Here is a 17973-nt window from a genome sequence, read left to right as displayed (position 1 = left end):
AGTGGAAAATTCAATCATGACTCATGAATGATTAATTCTTTTATCGTTAGCGTTGATTTCCAGTTATTGTTCCAAATGACATTGTATTATGTAAATCGCGTTTTATTGGATCCATGAATTATTCATGACATTTGCGCCCGGAATAAAATTCTAATTCATGGATTCAATAGAACGCGATTTACATAATACAATGTCATCTGGAAGGAACAATAACTGGAAATCAACGCTGACGATTAATCATTCATGAGTCATGATTGAATTTTCTCAAAATGAAGTGAAGCATTCAATCATCACAAAAATTCAATCATGACTCATGAATGATTATTCTTTTATCGTTAGCGTTGATTTCCAGTATTGTTCCAGATGACATTGTATTATGTAAATCGCGTTTTATTGAATCCATGGATTAGAATTTTAGTCCGGACGCAAATGTCATGAATAATTCATGATTCAATAAAACGCGATTTACATAATACAATGTCATTTGGAACAATAACTGGAAATCAACGCTAACGATAAAAAATTAATCATCATGAGTCATGATTGAATTTTTCTTCAAATGAAGTGAAGCATTCATCATCACAAACATTTCAATTTATGGATCACAAAAGCCTGATTTTTTGAACAATGTCTTTGAGTAACTGTCTTTTGATGTCATTTTTGAGTAACAGCCGTGGAAGATGTCTCAATTTCTTCGTTAGGTCTAGCATAATAAGGATCGTGATGATGATAAGTCGAAATCACAGGCAACACATCGGAAACAAGATGGCCGCTAAAATTTTCAAGGTTTTGCTATATCGCTTGTATTTCAATAACCGTTCAAGATATTCAACCGTTTTTCTAGACGAAAATCTTTCTCTACAAGTTTTGTTCTATAAACTTTTCCTCTAAAACGCATATTTTTTTAGTTATAACCTTCAAAAGCCCAAAAAACCTTTTTCTCTAAATTTGTTCAATTCATTCCATTATAACTTTTTTTGTGCGAGAATACAAAAAATGTTGAATCTAAAAGTAGAGCGTTTTTTCAACTTTGAACAATATATCTTCATGCGCTGTACGTCAAAAAATGAGTTCTCCAGCGCCCTCCTAAGAAAACCCTGCATGATTTCTGGTGCGTTTTTCCATACGCATGAGGTAACAAGCTAGAAATATAAAATCGATTTTTTCATGACTACTTCAAGATAGAGACTTGCAAATGGTCTCATCTCTTTGTTACAACAAGACGAATAAGAATATTGATTATGGAAACAACGAAATATCATTGAAAATACGACATCATTGAAAAATACAAGATGGCGGTATTATTGACAGATTTTTTATATCGCTTGTTATTCAGTTATTGTGAGAGATATCGGATTGGTTCCACCACCAAAGTGTTAGAATTAACAAACAATGATGTTCGAGAGAATCATCTGATTTCGACCACTCTTTCCATTATTTCCACCACTATGTGATGCTGGTAGTCTCTTAAACTGTGCCGTTCTCACACTCTCACACAGCCAAAACGGTAATAATGGACAGTAGTAAACAATAATCGGTTTGAAAACTGCAACATGAACTACCTACGCCATGGGATATCTTCATATGCTATCTTTCCTCTATGATAATAAACGGTTTTAGACAGCTAAATAAACGTGAGTGATAATGGCCCATATGAATAAAACCAGAGCAAATGCTCATGAGCAAGAGCATGGAGCATAAGGGTTTGTTCATGAGCAAAAGGTAGAAGCTAAAACATTTGCTCATTTTTTCATGAACAAGCTCTACCTTATGCTCCTGAACTCTGGAGCAAATGCTCACGTATTTTAAAGATTTTTTATCAGCTGATTCGCTTTTGTAGCCCTACTTTGTTTTTATAGCTCACGGAAGCGCTAAATATTCAAGTAGGGTGCACCGCTGTGTTTGCGTCGTCTGCTCTGTTTTCTATTTATGAATAGAGTTTTAGGTTAGTTGAGTTTAGAATTTTGAAATAATAGCGTGAAAAAATGGCATTTCTATATAATCTTCAGCATATTCTTATAATATCAATAGCCTTCTTATAATCGTCTACACTCTCATCTTCTTAATGTCTATTTCCTATTTTGTGATGGCTATCTTTATAACAGGTAGCTTTTGTATTTATTCTTTTGTAGGGATAATGGTGATATGTATCATGATTGAATCTAAAAAGGTTTTATAGTTCTCAACTATTGGTTGTGATCGTATCTGGTATAGTTTCCTCTTCCCCATACGAATTAGTTGAGCCATTATAATTATTAGTTGAGCATTCACTATGAGCAAAAGGTGATAAGCTGCCCTAGGCTAGACTCCCTTTTTGAAGCATTTGCTTCAAAATTGAGCAAATGCTCTAGTTTATTCATACTTTTGAGCATAAGCTTTTACTTTGGGCAAATGCTCAAACTATTTTTTTGATGAGCATGAGCAAAAGTTTTGCTCACGTTTATTCATAGAAAATGAAGCAAATGCTCCATATTTTAGAAGTATAAGCAAATGCTCAACTTATTCATATGGCCCAATATATCTATGTATCTTAATTTATCCTGAATAGCTGAAGATGTTTCAATAATTATTCCATAGAATTTCAAGCATGGAAGTACACATGTGGTTAACAATAAAATGGTTCCCGCTCTAACAATGAAATCCAGAAATGTAATACTTTACTCAAGGGATAACAACATACACATTTTTCCAATCCGGTATTATAAGAAGCGACTCGAGAACGTATCACCTGACACAGTGTAACAAGATGAAATAATCAGATCCTACACGTTGCATTGGCTCCATTAGAGGGATTGGATAATAATTTCAGCCGGATAGGGTCCCTCTTTTCACATCTTGTCCCCTGGGAAGTAGCTAACATTTGTAGGATCGCTGTACTTTCTTTAGCCGTACTGTATCTAGTACGCTGCAGAATGAACAGACACAACTTATCAGCGACCTTCTATCCCTCGAGTCACACCCTACTGACCACTCTATTCTATCTCCTTACTCTATGAGATTGGCCACTCTAGTCTATCTCTCTACTCTATGAGATGGCCACTCTATGAGACCGGTAGGACCTGTCTATGAGCATTAGGGTCTCACGTTCACTCGTTCTCGAGCGTAAAGTGAGGTCCACGTTATCATGGTAGTGGAGGAAGATATGAAAACAGCGTTGTCGATTCTCTGCCGTGTCCACTGCCTTCTAGGGATGACAGCTGATGTTCATTCTTGTTGTAATTTATTTATTTCATTCACACATGCACAAAATCAAAACAATGATTGGGAGAGAAACTTATTTATTTCAAGTAAGTGAAATTTATTTTTAAGTAAAAAGCTAAAATTTAAAAATGGGGCGAAAAGACCCTTAGATCTTAAATTTTAATTGAATAATAATATTAATGTGGATTTAACAGAATTAATCCAAAACTATTACTCCTTCGAATTTAGATATTGATTGATGAACACTCTGCATAAGGTTATGGTATCACTTCTTATAATATTTCACAAAATATATAAACAACTAGCCGTCAGGCTCGCTTCGCTCGCCGTATCCGTCTGGCCAGGGGGCTCCGCCTCCTGGACCCCCGTCTAGATAGTCCAGAAATGAGATCAGCGGGCCGCTTCCCTCGCCTGCATGTAGACCTCAGCGGAACCTCATACTGAATTTGAACGTTTCATGTCAATTTGATCTCGAAAATTTGAGAAAAACGCTGGTTACTATATCGGCGTATCTTTGGCGAACAAAATTCTTCCACCTCAGCTAAACCTGTGTACTGAATTTTTTTCAAATATTTCCATCAATTATTGAAAAAGGTGAGAAAACGCAGAAAAGCTGAGAGAAACGTTGGAAAAACGCTAATTTTGGGCGTATCTTTGGCATTATTTCAAATTCCTTCTAACACAACATTATTACACCCTAGCTTAGCTTCTGTACTAAATTTGAACATTTTCTGTTCATTAGTTCTCGATAAAGCTGAGAAAACGCTAAAAAAACGCTGGAAAATGCAGATTTTGGGCGTATTTTTGGAAATTTTTCCAGATCCGTTCTTAGTGCGCATCTACGGGCCAACTGTACATACCTACCAAATTTGAACGTTTTTGGTCCGGTAGATTTCAGTTCTGCGAGTGAGTGAGTGAGTCAGTCAGTCAGTCAGTGAGTGAGTGCCATTTCTCTTTATTTATATATATATATATATATAATATATTATATATTAATTATATAATATATATATATATAATATCGATAGAATATATAAACAATAGAAATTTGGAATTTGTGAATTGATGATGATCAAATATATGTTTCATACGTCATGAAAATATATTCTTCAATGATTTAATAATTTTCGATAATTGGAATTGAATATTCTGTTAATTTATTTTACTTCCACAATAAGAACCAATCTGACAACATTGAGGAGCTGGAGAAGGATAGCGCTATCTGCTTTGTCGAATGATAGACAAGGATACCAACAACAATGGTATCAAAACTGCCATTTTAACATGAACCTCACTATATGTATACTTCCGATTCTGGTATATAACATACATCTCCCATCCACTCCAGACAGTAGGTACATATAGGGATTGTGGACACTTTCCCTGTTTGTGAGAAGGAATCACATCTTAGCCACTCAAGTCTGGAGTGGTTCCTGCCGTCCCTTGTTTCCCTTCACAGCTTTAGGGCTTGCCGAGTCCCTTAGTTACCCCTAAAACCTGTCCCTTCATCCCTTAAAAATACCCTAAAAACAGAGACCACCGTGTATCACTGCCCTGCAGGTGACTCTAGTGTCCCAGACATTCGTTTTCCATTTCCTCCCTTGATTTTCCTTCCTTGTTTACCTCCTTTTTCTTCCCCTTCCAGTTCCTACTGTTCCTATCCTTATTCCTTACACTTTTCCTCCATCTTTCCTTCTTTTTCTCTCTATATTTCCATTCCCTCCCTCGATTTCTCTTCTTTGTTCACCTTCTTGTTCCTCTCCTCCTCGTACCTCCTATTCCCTCTTTATTCCTCTCTCTCCTCCTTCTTTCCTCCTTATTCCTTACACTTTTGCTCCTTCTTTCCTTCCTTTTCTCTCTCTATTTTCCATTCCCTCCCTCGATTTCTCTTCTTTGTTCACCTCCTTGTTCCTCTCCTCCTATTTCCCTCTTTATTCCTCACACTTTTCCTCCTTTTCACCTTCCATTTTCTCTCACTCTCCTCCTTCTTTCCTCCTTATTCCTTACACCTTTCCTCCTTCTTTTTCTCTCTGTTTCCATTCCTCCATCGATTTCCCTTCTTTGTTCACCTCCTTGTTCCTCCCCTCCTCGCTCCTCTCATACCCCTCCTTATTCCTTACACACTCCCTCCTTCATTTTCCCTCTCTATCTCTCTCTTTCTCTCTCTCTCCTTCACCTTTTCAACCGCATCTCACTTGTCTCCACCAAATTGCCAACTTATCAGGGGACATTCAGCTACAGGAAGTGATTCTTCCTTATTTCTTCTACTTTCCCTTCTTTTCTACCTCCTCATCCCTTCGTATAATCCTCCTTCTCGACCGCATCTTACGTGTTTCAACCACCAGCTTGTTAACTTATCAGGACATTTAGCGACAGAACGTATCTCGTATCTGAAGTGTGTTTGTACGAAGAAAATAGGAATCCACTCTTTTTAGGAAGCCAATGTTTTCAGGAATCAATGTTTTTAGAAACCATTGTTCCAAGGAACCAATATTGATTGTGGGTTTGTGAAGGAGATTTCGAATTGTCTGATTATCTGTGGTTGAACAATGATTTGTCATACATATTCATGAAGAGGGTCATAACAATGTTAATCACTACCAGAGAAATAGTTAGCCATTAATTCCTTTCTTTTTGTTCATATTGGGGATCAAAAATGTATGTGCAATTGCTACCAGAAAATTGTGAATCCTTACAATTAAAATACAGTATTAAATCCTTACAATAATTAAAATTGTAGTTCCTTACCAGTATAATACTTTCAAAGGGTCATTGAAAAAATGTGTACCTCACAAAGGATAATTTGTTAACACACTTTTTTATGTATTTGAACACGACATGGAGTCAATTATCTATATATATATATATATATATATAAAAGCGAAATGGCACTCACTCACTGACTGACTGACTGACTGACTCACTCACTCACTCACTCGCATAACTAAAAATCTACCGGACCAAAAACGTTCAAATTTGGTAGGTATGTTCAGTTGGCCCTTTAGAGGCGCACTAAGAAATCTTTTGGCAATATTTTAACTCTAACGGTTGTTTACTAAGAAATCTTTTGGCAATATTTTAACTCTAACGGTTGTTTTTAAGGGTTTAAAGTTCGTCTTTCAGCATGTATATTCTTCTTCTCCCAATCTCTTAATTATAATTGAAATTTCCATATCATATGTTACTATAGAACTATAATCTAGATAGAGTACCTCTTCGAAACAGTTGTTAACTGGGAACTAATTAATAATTTTGTCAGGTTGGCATTAATTGAGTTGACTTTGTTAGGTTGACACCAATTGAAGATTGAATGCATTTATCGCGGAAAAATTGATTGGGCACTGCTACTTCAATCCTGGGAATATTTTTTTGTAGCCGTCAGGCTCGCTTCGCTCGCCATATCCGTTTAGCCAGACGTTTAGTCTGGACCCCCGACTGGATTGTCCTAACATATGATAAAATGCTCAAATGAAAATGCAGGCGAGCGAATCGAGCCTGCTGATCTCATTCTTGGACGATCCAGTCGGGGGTCCAGGGTGCGGAGCCCCTGGCTAGACGGATATGGCGAGCGAAGCGAGCCTGACGGCTAGTTAAGTATATTATTAGGTACGCAACACATTCAAATGAAACCGGACACTCCTACACAAGCATAGATACCAACCTCAAAATACTGAAAATTAAAAGAAATGGACATGAATTAAATACAGCAGAACAGTTTGAAATTTATAAAGCCATCATCCTAGACAGTAACAACATACTAAATGAACAGCTGAATTTCAAATCCAACAAACTTTTTGATCACATAATAAACACCATAAATCTTCCTAACCATCAAAACATTTCCGGTCTGCACTGTTGAAAATGATCGCTAGACGATCGAAAGTACTCCAGTCAGTAAGTAAAAGTTTCTAATTATTTACTTAATAATTGACTGCATGTCGTGTTCAAATACATAGAAAAGTGTGCTAATACAAAGCAGCTCGGAATGGATCAAGAAATCATCACCGATAATTTGTTATTACTTTCTACATATCTAAAATGTTCAATCTCTACCAGAAAAATAGTTATCCATTAGTTTCTCACTCTTTTTTTATACTCTTCAAGTGTCATCAAAAAAGGGTGAGCCTTTCAAAGGATGATTTGCCATCACATTCTACATATTAAATATAATGTGTTTCAGAATACTATGAGTTCTGTTACATGCTAGATTTGTGCTATCCAATTGTTAAATATTCTCCTTCAAATAAATTTGGTATAAGTGCACGTCCAGTGCCAACATACCTATTATCAAATTTTTGGTTGGGGATCGATTTAGTATGTTATTTTGAGCACAAAATCACAAAAATTAAACGGCGCTCACTATTGTTTTTTAAATAAATCAAGTTCAAAGTAGCACAATTTTACATGCATTTAACCTATGAGTAGCAGCCATTTTGATTATTTAAATCATCAAATTATGATATTCCTAATCTGAGTTTTCCTAACCTAAGCTTTCCTAACATAAAGCTTTTCCCAACCTAAAGCTTTTCCTAACCTACATCTTTTCCTAACCTTAGCTACGTATGGTTGCTACTTATAGGTTAAATGCATGTAAAGTTCTGCTACTTTGAACTTAGTTTATTTTAAAAACAATAGTGAGCGCCGTTTAATTTTTGTGATTTTGTGCTCAAAATAACATACTAAATCGATCCCAACCAAAAATTTGATGACAGGTATGTTGGCACTGGACGTGCACTTTAGCCATAAATTTAAGCAATTGTATGAGATTATAATCATATTTATCACTGAATAGAGGAGGTTAAAGCAAGTGAATTATGTATAGTTTGCTAAATTCTGTTTGTTTTTTTTAAGATGATTCAAAACCAGTATCAATCTTAATGGATATCCATTATGAACGAAACGACTGGAAGTTAGTTGATATAATCAACTAATAATGTCAACTAAATGTTTACTAAAAATTCGAGAAACTTTTTCTGATTGTTACACAATCATTAGACTCCGTAGAATGAAGATTCAAACACGTTGTAGTGGTTTTAATAAGAATGGAGCATTACGATTGGTAGTTGGCTGGAAGAATGGGACGCTGTGATTGGCTGAGACGTAACACGCCCATTTTGGGTGGAGCATTAAATTTGTAGTTCATTTTCAATTGTTGTTTCTCCAATAGTTACTCCACATTTGAATGCAATTACTGTACTACACTCTCTAATCCAACATAAAATGAGGACCCAATCAACTATATCGCTAGCCACGCACAAGCCTCGCTCTTTTTTGAGCATCATCCTCTGCAAAATCGATTGATTGATTGAGTACTTTGAGAGAATAAAAGTAAAATGAGAGAAAATAGAAGATGGTCCGTTGTCCATAGCTCATAAGAATGGCATTTCGCATTTGTTTCATCTCTTTACAAGACAACAACCGTTCTAAAAGCATAGGAATGCTACAGAAAGATGGAAATTGATTGATTGAGTACTTTATTTATGTAGATTACAATATATACACTGGCTTATACACTTATATACAATAGCTTACAATACAGCAAAATTATAGATGGATTTACAAAATATAAATTAAGAAGATAATTATTGAGCTATATAAGATATGAAAAACAGTAATTTGAATAACTTTAGATAAAATAGATAATAATATTGTTATGCATCTACATAAATTGTCGGAGCTTTGGACATATCAATGTCCATTCTTCGGAAAGAATATTCCAAGTATCCTTCCCACTAACTCTCTACCGAAATCGGAGATAAAAAAGGAATAAAGTACAAGAATTGACAGTGAAGAAAGAACATTGACAAAAATAGAAGACGATAACAGATACAAAGAAACACCGAGATTACTACAACGTCGTGGAAAGAGGAAAAACATAGAAAGGGTTTCGTGCTGGAAAAGCTTTCCCTAACACCTGTTCGTGTATTGCAATGACTCCATTCAAACCAAATCGGCAATTTAGGACAAGAAAATTACTTTTCCTGGAGAAAATGTTCCGAGACACAACATAACCATACTGCTGGATGTTTGGGATTCCCTGCTTATCATAACACAGGTGTTTTCAACTTTTAGGTTAGATATCATTCGCCACAAATGTGAAAATATTATTTGCCACAAATACGGAAATATTATTTGCCATAAATGTGGTCTATTCTTCAAGTATATATTATCCTCTCAAATGTGTAAATGTTATTTTCCATAATATTGTGGGCTATTTTTTGAGAATATATCATGTGACCATTCTTTAAGGATATATTATACTCACAAATGTGTGAACATTTATGACATTTAACATAGTAAATCTACTTCAAACCTTGAAGGAACTTGTTTTTCGGGACCAAGTTTCGTGTATCTCGTCACATATCTTAAAATTAATTACTGTAGCTACTAACAGGTCAACGGTTTTATTCAATTTTTCAGTTTATTTTTCATAAAGTACGCTACATTGTACCAACAATTACAGCTACAATTAACAGCCAACAAATACTCGTAGGGCTTCGTTTCGGCAGGGGAACTGAAATTCAAACGAAATCTTTCACCCTGTATGATATGATAAATACAGCTTTATGATAACTAGCAAGTTGAAGATTGAAATGCATTTATCGCGGAAAAATTGATTGGGCACTGCTACTCCAAACTGCTACTTCCTGGAAATATTATATTACTAGCCGTCAGGCTCGCTTCGCTCGCCATATCCGTTTAGCCAGACGTTTAGTCTGGACCCGCTTCGCTCGCCTGCATTTTTCATTTGAGCATTTTTATCATATGTTAGGACGATCCAGTCGGGGGTCCAGACTAAACGTCTGGCTAAACGGATATGGCGAGCGAAGCGAGCCTGACGGCTAGTAATATAATATTCCCAGGAAGTAGCAGTTTGGAGTAGCAGTGCCCAATCAATTTTTCCGCGATAAATGCATTTCAATCTTCAACTTGGTGCCAACCTAACAAAGTCAACTCAACTTAATGCCAACCTGACAAAATTATAAATCTAGTTACCAGTTAACAACTGTTTCGAAGAGGTACTCTCTCTAGATTAAAAGATATGGTATGGACATTTTTCAATTATAATTAAAAGAATAAGAAGAATATACATGCTAAAAGACGAACTTTAAACCCTTAAAAACCACCCTTTAGAGTTAAAATATTGCCAAAAGATTTCTTAGTGCGCCTCTAAAGGGCCAACTGAACATACCTACCAAATTTGAACGTTTTTGGTCCGGTAGATTTTTAGTTCTGCGAGTGAGTGAGGCAGTCAGTCAGTTAAGTCAGTCAGTGAGTGAGTGCATTTTCGCTTTTATATATATAGATACAGTTACCATAGTTTGTTATTTCTTTTTAAATCTCATTTTATCATGTTCCATCACTAGAGTTCAATTCTGTCAATATTTTGATCCAATTATCGGTCTTCTCTATTTCACTGTATAACTTGGTAACCAAGCATTTCGGATCTATGTTGATGAGAACTCTTTTTCTTCTTTTGATTAGAGGAATCACTCCCTGACTTATGGGCACCTCTTTTCAGAACACTTTGTATACTCAAATCGAATCAAATTTATTTTCCATTTTCAAGACAAAAATACAATTGAATAATAACATACTATTATGCATTATTGTATACAAAATAATACACTTAATACAATACAGGAAAAAAAACCTGCTAAGGCATAAGCCTGAGCGCAGGTAAGTTGCAAATAAACTTATCTAGTGCATCTTAATAATAGGAATATTTTATTATTTGTGATTATGATAAAGCTCAATGAAGATAATGGAAAAGAATGCTCAAAAAGAGAAATAATGAGATGGAATGACCAAAAACAGAGAAAAAACAAAAAGGGATGAAATGAAAAAAAACGACAATACATTGATGAAAAAATTATTATTGATTGACAATGGAGAATATGATAATATAATAATTTACTGAGGGTAACGTGCCATGCATAACGGAAATGTGAAGGAAGGGAATATGGATTCGGGGACAATGTAATTCATTTACGGTAGAAGTTAAAAACTGATGCACACCTAGAAAATATTTAATAGTGACGAATTGGATATTATCCATTCATCAATTTCTTTGATCAACTTTTTTGTTATTCTACTTTGAATGAATTTAGTTGGAATGTAGTTAACCAATCTATTGGCTATGAAACTGAGTTGTCTATCGCAAACCAACAGTCTAGATCTAGCAGCTGAAAACGTTATGGATGTTTCTCTTAAACTGTAGTGTGTTCTTCGTAGATATCTATTCATATAAAGAATAATATTTTTAATTTACAACTGTTTTATACTATCCATGGAAACGGACAGCCGTGTGTTTGGGTATTGTGAGGGGGGGTGGTGCTGAGGGTTTGAGAGGGTGGTGAGGGGGTTATACTGGGTGTGGCATAAGTGCTTGGGGGGGGGGGAGGTGTGTAGAATTAGAGTGATATTGGCCATGTAAGTTGCGGACCAAATCTCTCAAGGGTAGTATCCGTCAGTCTGCTTCAAGCTAGACAGCTTCGTGCTCTCAATTCTCTCTTTCATTCTCTTTTCCTTCTATTCTCTCATTTCTATTCTACTCCAGTATTTCTCCTCTCCTTCTCGATAATGTTATCTACACTATCAATTCCTTTCTTTTATCTATGCCACTCGATTTACATTATTTGATTCAGTCTATGACTTCTCTAGTTATCTCTCACTCTTCTCTCCCTCTCTCTCTAGAACGATCTAGAACGCCCTAGAACGATCACATGACAACCATCCCTCACCCATTCCACCAATATAAACCTTTAAACCATGTTATAGAACGAATTGTATATATATATATTTATATATATTGTGATGAATCTTTCAAATAGACCCCATGAAAGGAGAGAAAAATTGTGATTCCCTTTTTAAAATGAAAGAATTTGCTAAAGGAATAGTTAGCGACCGAGCGATAAAGCTTACTTATCAGTAACTGTATATTAGATAAGAGTACCGTTCTGTACCGAATATTTTCTAGGAAATTATTCAATAAATTGTAATTATTTTGCAAATAAAGCACAAATTGTTTATGAATCACTCACTGATTTTGAGGTTACACTTTGTTTACTATCGATCAGATGTTTTTTAAAACAGTTCGAACGCAGCTGACTGATTCAAAGTATTGTCAAATGTCATGCCGGTTTTCATGCAAGGTAAAATATCATTCCTAAAAATTATAAAACTATCAATAAAGGATCAAGAATTTCAAAATAAAAATAAAATGTATGTATTATCGTTGAAATTATTTATTATTTAAGAAATTTTATTATATGTCAGGTCTTATTGTAACTAAATAGGTCATAGCATGAAATTATATTATTGATAAAACGGCAGAAATTAATTATAACAATCTCAAACCTAATAAAAATTGTATAAGAATATTAATTTATTAATGATTTAATTCAACCGAACCACATGGTAATTAAATCTCTTTGGCAATCCTAAGCCAATCATAGTGCATAGAAATAGCACCAAGAAGGTGATCGTTTGAAAGCAACACATGTTAATCTATTATCAGACAACAACCCTGTCTTATCATTTACGCCAGCACATGTACATTGTATGAGAGGAACTATGTCCAGAAGATTAAGCAGTTTTAAGAATTACATAATTAAATATTATTGTAATTAAAGGAATTGTATTCTACTGCTTGCCACTGACGTCATGTTTACGTCACAAGCGTTCTACCAATGGCAAATTTTATGCAAATTATTACATCGAGATTCTGAGAAGCAAGGTCTAGCCAAGAAGCTTAGAGAAAGGACAGCACTTCCCTTTTGAAATCCTCACCGTGCAGATCTCTTTTATAGTTACCAAGACCTATTTGTGAAAATTTCTTGTTCGATTTTAAATGTTCTATTTGTGAGCCGATATTTTAGGCCAATTTATTTGTTATTTGTAAATTTCTGTTTTCATCAATCGATAAATTAGAAGTTTAAAGTAAATTATCCCTTAATTAATTCGGTGAAGGAGATATTTAAACTAAAATTCCCCACGTGCGAAACTGAAGCCTGGATTGCCGCCGATCAAACGATTTTTGATCTAAAGAAGAAAACCACGACCGCCAAGGAAATTCACGTGAGTTATAAGTTTTAAAAGGGGCCCCAATCTACGCTTCGAAAATATTTCAGTGCAGAAACATAAATTTTTTCTTCGTTAAATTATTGGCCACGCCGACAAGCGCTTTAGCATTTAAGAGCCTAGAATTTATTCATATTTAATTTATAAGAATTTGTAGTTGATTAGCTATCCTCCGCTGCCTGAACCACGACCCCGAGCATTTTTAAAAATATTTTATAATTCATTTTTTTTCACTATTTTTTCAAAACTGTTCAATTTTATCAATCGTAAATTCTGTCGAATCACGCATGGTATCATGCAAGCACAAGAAAATTTTTAACTATTCTGTTAATGCTAAATTATTATCATCCTGTAAAACAAATTCTGAATCTGCACTGTATGATTACATATTTTATTGTAATATATTTCAGTTTTGTTGATTCGCTTTCTGAGTTCGATTATTTCTTAAGCCTGTCAATTATTGTGTCTGATACGTTCTATATCATCAAGAACTGATCGAATGCGATCATTGGAATAATTGAATTAAGCTGGATATTGGAACAGGTCTAAGTGGATGTAGCGAGTGGGGTCAGATCGAGATATTTATTCTTTGTCCTTACCTGCTCATATATCAGCTTTTATCTGTTACCTACCTCGACTTAGGAGCGAACACATCAATTGTACAGCAGATGCAGCCGGAGATCATATAAATTCCTACAATAGAGCTTAAAACCCGACAAGACTCTGTTCTCGAAGTATATTCTGAACGATATTTGGTCCAAATACCGTATTTTAATCCTTCAGAACTTATTAGAGACGCAGTCCCGTAAATTATCTACATCGGGATTTTTGCTCGACCTGTATGATTTTGTATGCTCATTCCTCACAGGTAATAATTTTAAGGTATCCGTCTTCAGTGTTTAGCGATCGCTACACTGCTTATAAAATTTCATCACTATACAATTTGTCATTAGAAGAATCAAGGGTGAGCGAGCGTTTAGGCCTCCCGCGATTCCGACAATTGTATTGAATCTTGTAGTGAATCAATCAGTCTGGTGTACATTCAGCGTCCACGCACGCAATTACAAAATTTATAGCCGCTACACCATTGACTCAGTACAAGATTCACTCTACATGTGTAAAGCCGTTAAAAAACGCACCACATGATTTGCCGGCCCAACGTGAGGCATTTGGATACAGCACTACATGATTTGGCAAATCTCTCTACATATATGAGGCGAGTCAAATACCGCACCATAATATATATTATATAAACTCATTTTATTTCAATTATCCACTGCATACTGCTGTATATTACTGAAAGTTGATAACCCTGATCTACTTTCAGCCTACTTCATTTTATTAATCAATTATTTGATCTTATCTACCTATATAATTATTTTACTTTATCAATTTTTGTTTTTTTTTTCTCTTTAATATTCATATTGATTAAAACTCTTACAATATTTCCATTAATAAATAAATCCTTAGTTTAAATAACGAAATTAACGTTTTGGTAGAGAGTTAGTGGGGAGGATATTTTTAATATTCTTACCGAAAAATGGACATTGATTTGTCCAAAGCTCCGCCAATTAATGTAGATGCATAACAATATGATTATTATCTATAGTTATTATATTACAAATTGCTTTTTCATATCATATACAGTTCAATAATTATTTTCTTAGTCTATATTATGTAAATTCATCTATAATTTTGCTGTATTGTAAGCTATTGTATATAAGTGTATAAGCCAGTATATATTGTAATCTACATAAATAAAGTACTCAATCAATCAATCAATCTCTGGAGGCAATCAATCACTCTTTCTTATTCTATTTTCCACTCCAGTTATTCTCTCTTACTATTGTTCCCTTGTTTCTCTATTCTATAATTCTTTTCTGTTCCCTATTTACATGACTGATTTTTTCTATGACTTTTTTCTCTCTCAAAGTTATGTTTCACTCTCTCTCTCCCACTCTTTCCCTCTATCTCTTTTACTCTCTCTCACTCGCATGATCTCTTTCTCTCTCATTATCAATGCCCCTGCTCCACTATCACTATAAATCCCACTTCATCTCTATTCCACTTGATTTAAATGTTTTACTAGTTTGTTCAGATTTGTCTTTCTTTTTACTCTCTCACGCTCTCGCTGTCTATTTCTCTATTTCCCGATCGTGTGTTGATGGGGAGGATATTATTTTATATCCTTCTTAGAGAATCGACAATTATTATTTTTTGAAACACTGCCGATTTATGAAGTTACATTACAATTTTATATTATTGTTATTCTAATTGCATTTATTCTTTATTCTTATTGATTAATTCTCTATACTTTGTATAATTCGTTGAATAATTAGCATTACCTTCATTTAATGTGAATTAGTGTATAAGCCAGTAAATATTGTAACATACATAAATAAGGAAATCTAATCTAATATCTATCTCTCATTCTAAATTCCCTATCTCATAGTAATTCTGTCCAACCTCATTCTCTTCTCTCGCATTATTGGTCTCTCTATTCTCTTACTGTATGAACCACTCTTATTCTCTGTTTTACTTGATTTACAAGATTTGATTCTAAGACTTCTCTTGTTATTTTTAGTGTCTCGTACCATCACACATTCACTCTCTCTCTCTCTGTAGTCTCTCACACTATCACACCCTCCTCTCTCTCTCCAACCAGATAAGAGAAAGCTGAGAAAAACAATTATATTAGGACCGGGACTCAGCATGTAACTTCATATACCTGAGATTCAATTAGGCAAGAGGTAGTAGTCTCACTCTTTTGTCACCTCACTCCTATCACTTTCTCTCTCAACTCCCCTCTCTCCCTCTCTATTTTTCCTTTAAGGGTTGTGTGGCAAAGAGGCCCTAGAGTCCCAACTCAGCTCTTAATAGAGACAATTATACAATTCAATTCTTATCTCATCACTCTCTCTCTCTCTCTTTTAAACCTGTCGCAGTTCTCTCTCTCTCTCTTCTTTCACTCTCTACCCTTCTCTCTCCCTCTCTATTTCTCCTTTAAGGATTGTGTGGCAAAGAGGACCTAGAGTCTCTACTCAATTCTTATCTCATCACTCTCTCTTTCTCAAACCTGTCGCAGTTCTCTCTCTCTCAACTCCTCTCTCTCCCTCTCTATTTCTCCTTTAAGGGTTGTGTGGCAAAGAGGCCCTAGAGTCCCAACTCAGTTCTTAATAGAGACAATTATACAATTCAATTCTTCTCTCAAACCTATCGCAGCTCTCTCTCTCTCTCCATCTTTCTCTCTCTTTTACACTCACTTCTATCTGAATTACTCTCTCTCTCTCTCTCTCGCTCATTCTCTCTCTGTTACAGTCTCTTCTATCTGAGTTGCGCTCGCTCTCTCTCTCTCTCTCTCTCTCTCTCTCTCTCTCTCTCTCTTTCTCTCTTAATCTCTTTTCCTATAGGTGATAGAGAAAAGAGTGAAGTCACCCAGCGCTCTCTTACGGCTAACTGGCTAACTACATTCTAACAAAGAACTCGGGACACCCTAATTGACAGGTAGGCCTGAGGGTCCCACGTATGTTTGCAATGGAATATCCCCCTCAAAATCGATTAGGCTGATAATCCAATGAGAAAGACAGGGACAACGGACAGTGCATGTCATGAATAAATTATTATTCCCGAAAAATGAAACGTGGGAAAGATATTGGAATTCTTTCAAGGGGTATCTTTGTTTGAGGTTGAAGAATAAAGCTGGATTCGCAGACAACAGTGACAATATAATTTCCATGATTTCAAATGGGATTATTCATACTCGCTCGTCCGGGCTGAATGTGAATACTTCAATTAGGACGTATAGGAATTATATTTTCGCCCACTTGAATGTAATGAGCTGGTTTTCGTGCGTCATATGGAGGCCGAAAATGATTGTTTTCCGACCAGGCCGGTAAAAGTTTTTCGGCCCTAGGGCTGTAAAATAGCCTTGAAGTCAGCTGATTCTGATTTGATGTGAACGTGATTACAAAATAGTTTATGAAACGGAATCAGTTTATGCTTCTAGAATTGAATAAAGTATTTTGCAATAAGGTACTATCATTCTATTTGGATGAATGAAATACAAATAAGATATTATAAACTATTCAAATTCAATTTTCAGAGTATAATAGAATCTAACCTCAAACCTCATAGTAATTCGTTTATCACAAAACCTGGTGGATAATTTCGGAACTACTTGGGCATATCCATGGTGCTGAACGTTTTACAAATAGTTTATGAAACGGAACCAGTTTATGCTTCTAGAATTGAATAAAGTATTCTGCAATAAGATACTATCATTTTATTTGGATGATTGAAATACAGATAAGATATATATTATAAACTATTCAAATTCGATTTTCATAGTAGGATAGAACTTCTAACCTAAACTTCCCAATTCGATAACAACAAGCTTTTTGTTTGTTGCAGACGATGTTCTGTACACGGGAACAGTGGCTGATTTCTCTGGTATGGATCCAATTATCTACAGGGAACCCCTACAGACTGAACAATACGACTCCATGAGTTTGAACGGTAGGTGGATATCAATATCTGATTTCTATTAATGTTCTATTGACATGATTGAATATTGAATTAATAATTTGGATTTCTGTTTAATATTCAATTATTGTAAATTAAATGAAAATGCTAATATATTATACCGAGTGAGTCATATGTATGGGAGCCCCTCAATAAATTGGAGACTCA

At 35.1% G+C, this 17973-nt stretch overlaps 1 protein-coding gene across 2 annotated transcripts in view; it reads left to right on the top strand.

Annotated features, from left to right (window-relative positions):
* Positions 1-17973, top strand: part of LOC111061043 (semaphorin-1A) — a 530166-nt gene that overhangs the window by 54674 nt on the left and 457519 nt on the right. For both annotated transcript variants that reach the window (XM_039422103.1, XM_039422102.1), the window contains exon 4: positions 17695-17799. In XM_039422103.1, coding sequence (XP_039278037.1) covers positions 17695-17799 — 105 coding nt within the window. The remainder of the gene's footprint in view (positions 1-17694; positions 17800-17973) is intronic.

The sequence above is a fragment of the Nilaparvata lugens genome, chromosome 2, assembly GCF_014356525.2.
Source record: "Nilaparvata lugens isolate BPH chromosome 2, ASM1435652v1, whole genome shotgun sequence".
NCBI lineage: Eukaryota > Metazoa > Arthropoda > Insecta > Hemiptera > Delphacidae > Nilaparvata > Nilaparvata lugens.
The sequence above is the reverse complement of the archived record's forward strand: the minus strand, read 5'-3'. Positions and strand labels throughout refer to the sequence as shown.